The sequence below is a fragment of the Malus domestica genome, chromosome 01 (genome assembly GCF_042453785.1).
Source record: "Malus domestica chromosome 01, GDT2T_hap1".
Classification (NCBI taxonomy): domain Eukaryota; kingdom Viridiplantae; phylum Streptophyta; class Magnoliopsida; order Rosales; family Rosaceae; genus Malus; species Malus domestica.
In genome coordinates this window covers 12,193,940-12,201,653 of record NC_091661.1, presented here as the reverse complement: position 1 = coordinate 12,201,653, position 7,714 = coordinate 12,193,940, and the positions used below count along the sequence as shown (strand labels likewise).

General features: G+C 40.4%; 2 protein-coding genes across 2 annotated transcripts; both read right to left on the bottom strand.

The window, feature by feature from the left end:
• Window positions 1-1,332: 1,332 nt before the first annotated feature.
• On the bottom strand, window positions 1,333-4,301 carry LOC139196351 (uncharacterized). The gene is made up of 7 exons (XM_070822151.1): window positions 4,010-4,301; window positions 3,633-3,883; window positions 3,032-3,164; window positions 2,526-2,819; window positions 2,179-2,252; window positions 1,870-2,070; window positions 1,333-1,692 (listed from the first exon to the last, which is right to left on the bottom strand). Exons 1-7 carry the CDS (start codon window positions 4,299-4,301, stop codon window positions 1,333-1,335), a joined length of 1,605 nt encoding a protein of 534 aa, XP_070678252.1.
• Window positions 4,302-4,334: 33 nt separating this feature from the next.
• LOC139196333 (uncharacterized) lies at window positions 4,335-5,780 on the bottom strand. Its single transcript, XM_070822114.1, has 4 exons — window positions 5,561-5,780; window positions 5,237-5,467; window positions 5,030-5,187; window positions 4,335-4,934 (listed from the first exon to the last, which is right to left on the bottom strand). The coding sequence occupies exons 1-4, from the start codon at window positions 5,778-5,780 to the stop codon at window positions 4,335-4,337; spliced, it is 1,209 nt and encodes a 402-aa protein (XP_070678215.1).
• Between the last annotated feature and the right edge of the window lie 1,934 nt (window positions 5,781-7,714).

Genomic DNA, 7,714 nt, shown 5'->3' with positions numbered 1-7,714 from the left:
ATGCATGGCATTTCAAAGCATACTTTCATTTAAACACATTTTCTGGGAAAATATCAAGTATATAAATATATACTGAAAACCAAAAGCCCATTCACTGGTATGTCGAAGGGTCGTAGCCCCCAAGTCACCCTTGACTGCGCTCGTCCTCTGGATAGGTCTCACCTATATGCGAAATAACTGAATAAACGTTATTTAAAGCACATAAAGAAAACTAGTTAATAACTTCTCATACATTGCTCAAATGGAATGTTTGAATATACCAACGTGATCTACACAATCTCACGAATATCCCTATATTTTTAGAAAAAATTTCCGACGCCCCACGCGCCGGCAAGGGCATGGCCAGATGCGCCCCTAGGCGCGGGTAACCCTAACAGAATCCTAACTGTCGTTCGGAATATTCCGTTAAAAAGCAACAGAAACCATTAAATCTACCTGATGATGTCAGAATATTCTGTCGACTTTGACAGAATATTCTATCTTCTTCTCCGATTAGCTTAGCCGATTGCCATTGCCGTCGCAGTCCGTCGGAAACTGGAAAAATATGTAAAACCTTATATCTCTTTCATTTTTGCACCAAATTCTATGAAATCTTCACCAAAATGAAGCTTAGAACATAAGGAACAAAAGCTTACCAATTTTGGGACCTGAAATCCTCGAGAATTCGTCGGAGATCTTTCGATAATCCGGCCAAACTTTGAACTCGTCGATCTCGACTTCCCGACGTCCAATTCACCTCGTTTTTCTTCTCTGAGCTTCATAGAGAAGTCCTAAAGCTTCCTAGAAGCTCAAAAACCTTTGAAACCTTCACATTTATGTGTGCATGAACAGTGCACCAAAACTGAGTATATCGGGTTCTCGGGTTTCGAAGGTTTCACGACCAGAAAAGGGTATGGTTGAGCTTGTTACAATGAGATGAAGATGATAATGGTAACTACAAGCTCGATCCGTGACGGGAAGTGAAGCTTCAAGGTTGTCCGTAAGACTTGTACGGAAGATAGAAGAAATCCGAGAAGGAAGAGAGAAAGTCAATGGGAGAGAGAGAGAGTGTGTGTGTGTGTGGTCCACGTGGGTCCCCAACCAAAACCAAAGAAAATACCATCTAAGTCCTAATTGGTTCCAAAATAATAGGACTTAGCACTAATTAGTCCAAAATCTAACCTACCACACCCCACACAAAACATCCAAGGGTATATAAGTAATTTCACGCCGTCGAAAATAAATATTTCGGGACGGGCTGTGACAATCTACCTCCTTTAAGAAAATTTCATCCTCGAAATTTATACACAACAAATACATCCACTAATAGTCATAAAACAAGCGTGGATACATCTATCTTATTCGATCCTCTGTCTCCCAAGTAGCCTTTTGCACTGAGTGATTTCTCCACAAAACTTTCACCAGGGGCACGATTTTATTTCTCAGAACCTTATCTTTCCTATCCAAAATAGTCACTGGCTCCTCGTCGTAAGTCAAATCTGAATTAATTTCCAATGATTGAGGAGGTATCACATGTGAAGGATCTAAGACATAATGTCGAAGCATAGAAACATGAAACACATCATGCACTTTGGACAACTCTGAAGGCAACTCAAGCCTGTAAGTAACTTCACCGACTCGCTCGGTGATTCGATACGGTTCGATGTTCCTAGGGCTTAGCTTACCCTTTTTCCCAAACCGTACCACACCTCTCTACGGTGACAACTTCAAAAATACCCAATCGTTAACTTTATACACTCTATCAGTAGCATGCTTACTTGCTAGACTTTTCTAACGATCCTAGGCCACTTTCAGGTTAGACTTAATTACCTAAATATTCTGAGTAGTTTCATCCACAATCTCCGGGCCCACCAAAACTCTTTCACAAACTTCTGACCAGCATAATGGCATTCGACAAGACTTGCCATAGAGTGCCTCAAAAGGTGCCATACCAATACTCGAATGGTAACTATTGTTATAGGCGAATTCCATCAAATCCAAACAATCAAGCCAACCATTGCCAAACTGCAGCACTGAAGATCTCAGCATATCCTCTAATGTCTGAATAGTCTTCTCAGATTGCCCATCTATCTGAGGATGATATGTCGTACTATAAAGTAATCTCATACCAAGAGATTCCTAGAATGCTTCCCAGAACTTAGAAGTGAATCTAGGATCCCGATCCGAGATAATATCAACTGGAACACCATGGTACTTCATAATCTTCGATATGAATAACTTAGCTAATCGGATTAATGAGAATTTCTCCCTCACTGGAATAAAATGTATTGACTTAGTAAGCCGATCAACTATCACCCAAATTTCATCATATCCATTTTGTGTACGAGGAAGTTTATACCCAAAATCCATGGTAATATTTTCCCATTTTCACTATGGAATGGGAAGTGGCTGCATCAACCCAAACGGTTTCTTCTTTTTAGCTTTAACCTGCTAACAAATGGCACACCTACTCATATACTCAGCAATTTCTCTTTTCATACCCCGCCAATAATAAAATGGTCGAATGGTATGATACATCTTGGTACCTCCTGAATGCATTGCATATGCCGAAATATGCGCTTCACCAAGGATTTCTTTCTTTAACTTTGCATTATTCGGCACATACATTCTGTTTTCTTGCATAAGCTTGCCATCAGTTTCTCGAATTCGGAAATCTTTCTTCCTACCTCGACTTCTTGCCTGAATTATTTCTTGGGTCTCTTCATCATTCATCTGAGCCTCAAGTACTCGATTAATTAATATTGGTCTGACCTGGAAATTAGCTAATAAAGCTTCCTCTTTATCTTCCAATCCTAACTTCACTCCAGTAGACCTCAAATCTGCAAGAAGAGGAACATGACAAGCATAATGGCATTAAGGCTAACTGGAGTCTTCCTACTAAGTGCATCTGCTACCATATTCACATGACCAGGGTGATACTCAATCGTGCAATCATAATCACTTAGTAATTCTATCCATATTCGCCGATGAAGATTAAGATCCCTCTGAGTAAAAAGACACTGAAGACTCTTATGATCTGTGAAGATCTTACATTTCTCACCATAAAGATAATGTCTCCAAATCTTCAGAGCAAAGATGATGGCCGTTAATTCAAGATCATGAGTAGGATAATTCATTTCATGAGGCTTCAATTGGCGTGACACATAAGCAATCACCCTACCATGCTGCATCAACACACATCCCAACCCATTTAAGGAAGCATCACTGTAGACTTCAAAATCACCACTATCGTCAAGAAGCGTCAAAACAGGTGCACGAGTGAGACAATACTTTAACTACTGAAAACTTTATTCACAATTATCATCCCACTCAAACTTAACATCCTTCGTGGTTAACCTCGTTAAAGGTAATGCAATAATTGAGAAATCTTTAACGAACCGTCTGTAATAGCCTGCTAAGCCAAGAAAACTCCGTATCTCAGTGACAGTTTGTGGTTGTTCCCAATTCTCCACAGCTACTGTCTTTTAAGGACCCATTCGAATACCTTGAGCTGATATAACATGTCCTAAAAATGCCATTTGATCTAACCAGAATTGGCATTTGCTAAACTTAACATATAATTGGTGTTCCCTCAAACTTTTCAACACCAATTTAAGATGTCTAGCATGCTCTGCTCTAGACTTAGAGTATACCAGAATATCATCAATGAAGACAATGACAAACCTGTCCAAATATGGCTGGAATACTTGATTCATTAAATCCATGAAAGTTAATGGTGCATTAGTTAACCCGAATGGCATCATAAGAAACTCATAATGACCATATCGAGTCCTGAAAGCTATTTTAGGGACATTTTCACTTTTAATCTTCAACTGGTAGTAACCAGACCTCAAGTTAATCTTAGAGAACACACATGCACCTCGGAGTTGATCAAACAAATCATCTATATGTTGCAACGGATAACAGTTCTTAATTGTTACTCGATTCAATTGCTTGTAATCAATGCATAGCCTCAAAGTTCCGTCTTTCTTCCTCACGAATAAAACTGGAGCTCCCTAGGGTGAAGTACTAGGCTGAATAAATCCCTTATCAACCAATTCCTGCAACTGAATCTTTAATTCCCTCAACTCAGCATGAGCCATTCGATAAAGAGTCAAAGATATAAGATCCGTACCTGGAAGCAAATCAATAGCGAACTTTACATCTGTTTCTGGCGGCAATCCAGGCAAATCATTAGGGAACACATCCGGAAAATGCTTGACCACACGTACATCATCCACACTACTAGGAGCATTATCATTCAACACCACATAAGCCAAATATCCTTGACAACCCTTTGACAACAATCTTTTGGCTTTCATGGCAGAAATAACACCATGCCTCACCACGCTAGGCTATCCTACAAACGTAACCTCAGGTAATCCAGGACGATGAAAAGTAACTACTTTCCCATAGCAGTCTATATTAGCACGATTGTAGTGTAACCAATTTGTGCCCAACATCACATCAAAATCAACAATGTCTAACGGAATAAGGTTAGCTGGCATAACAACATCCTCCACCATCATTGGACATCCTGGATATACTAGATTAACATAACATATCTCCCCTATAGCCATAGAAAATTGTAAATCATATCCTAGGGGTGTAGGATGAGGTTGCGTTACTTGAACAAATGTATGAGAAACAATAGAATGCGTAACACCACAATCAATCAATACTCTAGCAAAATGACCAAGAATATTTAACGTGCCTATGATTAAATCAGGATTGTTTTGAGCATACTGCAGTGTCATGTTATGGATACGTCCCTGATTCTGCTGTCGTTCACCACGACCACTGTTAGCATGAATACCTCGTCCTTGTCTTGGCTGACCTGATTGCCTCGAAGATCCTGCACAGCTAGTAGCAATCTTTACTTGCTGGGGTTGTCCTTCCTGGTACCACTGGGATCCACTTGCTGAATGTGGCTGATATGGCATAGAACCTCCTGGCTACTGAGGGTAACCACCCTGATAATAAGGGTCTTGCGAATACTGATACTGCCCTGTAGTATAAGGAGCGGCGTCACCTTGATAATGATAAGTACCTCCATGACCAGTTTGGGCATAACCACTAGGTCATGAAACTTGCTGGGTCGGCGTAAGTGGTGGTAAGGAAGGTGTTTGGGGCCTCTGCTGATTCTGAGAGCAATGTGTAGCCTTATGCCCCATCTGTCCACAAGTATAGCATCCACTGCTGCCTCTCCTACACTTCCCAAAATGCCTATTATTACATCTGCGGCATAAAGGAGTACCTGAACGACCAAAATTCCTCTGCCTCTGAAATTTAGGGCCTCTAGAAAATCTACCACCTCTCATTTGAACATTAGAGCTCAAACCTCCACTAGAAGAGCTGGAACTGACACCGCTTCTCTTAAAACTCTGAGTCTTGTGAGGTCCCTGAGATGATTGACCTTTACCTTTATCATCATTTCTTTGATTTCCATTTTTTTCTTCTTCCTCCTCACTCTCATTGGGCATATTTTCTGAATCCTCAATCTACAGTAAAACCTCATAAAACTCCTGGTAAGTGGCATAGGGAGTCGATATCGTTATAGAACGCCATTTCTTTTTAGTACCTAACCTGAAACGACGAAGCATCTCAACTGGATTAACAGAAACCTTTGGATCATAACGAGATAAATCAGTGAACCTCCTGTAATACTCATTCGCCGTCATCTTTCCTTGTTTCATATGCGTAAATTCTTGTTTCTTGCGATCTATATACTCTGGAGGAACGAATCTTTTCTGAAACAACTGCTTAAACACTTCCCAAATAGCTGCTACCTCTGGTGGCATCTGATAAGACTCCTGTCTCCACTAGGATGTAGGTTGCTTTCCTAAAAACCAGGTAGTCGTCTCAACCCATCTATCAGGAGGAAGGCTCCCTTGACTCTGCATCACAAGGAAAGTCTTCTTGACATGATTAAGCCACTTCTCCGCCCCCTCATGTCCTTCATTACCCATGAAATGATTCAGCTTCAGATTATACACAGTCTCAAGAGATGTCCTTTAAGGAGGACAAAGTGAAGACTGAATAACATTAGCTATAGCTTTCCCTAACTGAGTAATATCAGAGAAACTAGGCTCAGCTGAGTGACGTGGCTCTCTACGAAGCAGCATAGTTCTGACACACCAAACTAACACACCACAACCCGAATCAGGGCATGTTGGTCGTCACGTGAGGGTGACGTAGCCATGTGCATAGTGCAGAAGCAATAATGATAATAGAGAATACGAATAAATGAAAACCAACTCATAAGAGTACTAGTTAAGAAAAGTGCTAGAATATGTGTAAATACACAATCAAAGTGTAAGTAGCCTAAATTCAGTCCAGAAAACAAGTACTAATTAAATGACGCCCAAAGATGCCTTACATTTGTGATAGTCTGTCAGAACCTCCAATCAATCTTCGTGAGCCACCAACGGACAAGCTTATCTAAAACCTGGAGGGGCGCAAAACAGAAAGTGTAAGTGGGCAAAAACAAAGCTTTTCAAAACCATTTCATTTATCAAATGCTTTAACCCCTCGTCGTAAAACATGTATAATTTTCCCAGAAATAGAATATATATATTCAAATCATGCTTCACATATCCATATTCATAAGTATGCCATGCCAAAAATATAAAACAGAATAAGTAACTCAGGTAAAAATAATTTCATGGAAAATAACATATTAGTCGGAACCCATGCAGAGGTCTGTACGGCTGAATTCATAGCTCAATCTAGCTGGAGTCACCGTAAGTGACCTATTCGGCATTACACTGCACACGAGTCGGAACCACTGTAAAGGTTTGTACGACAAGACTGGGTGTAATATAGCTATGCTCAATGCTACGCTCTCATGATAGCTATGCGATAAATCGCTAGTCACCTATGAGTCGAAACCACCTATAATGGTCTGTACGACAAGACTGTGCACCTAAATTGGATACAATGCGAGCATATGGTGCGATAGTTGACATTAGGGGTGGGTTCGGTTCCGTTCGGTTTGATTTTTTGCCAAAACCGAAAACTGAACTGAAATTACTGTTTGGGTCGGTTCAGTTCAATTTTTAATCGGTTTGTGTTCGGTTCGGTTTCGGCCCAATTCTGTTTTTTTTTGTTTTTTCCAATTGCAAAAGAAAGTCCTAAGAAACATAAGCACCCAAAATAATATGAATAATACTGTTGAAGACTACTTCTCCAACATGAAACGACCATCAAAATTTCAGTCCACGTCTCTGCAAAGGTCATAACATTACAGCAAGGTTAAAGATGTGAGTCCCAAACTTCAACAAAGTCATGGCAAGATTCCAAATCTTGACATGCCTACACCTATGTCATCCTCCTACAGAGAAAAATTGGTCGCATCCATAGTTTTTCGTTAGGCCTAATCCAAACATTTGATCTAAACCTAGCACTGAAACATCAAGGAATCATATTTAACCACAAAAGCCAGCTTTATGTAATCCTTCTAAATTCATAATATACCAATTCAGAAATTGAATTACTCAAGAATGCCAACAACAACAACAACAACAACAAAGCCTTTTCCCACTAAGTGGGGTCGGCTATATGAATCCTAGAACGCCATTGCGCTCGGTTTTGTGTCATGTCCTCCGTTAGATCCAAGTACTCTAAGTCTTTTCTTAGAGTCTCTTCCAAAGTTTTCCTAGGTCTTCCTCTACCCCTTTGGCCCTGAACCTCTGTCCCGTAGTCACATCTTCGAACCGGAGCGTCAGTCGGCCTT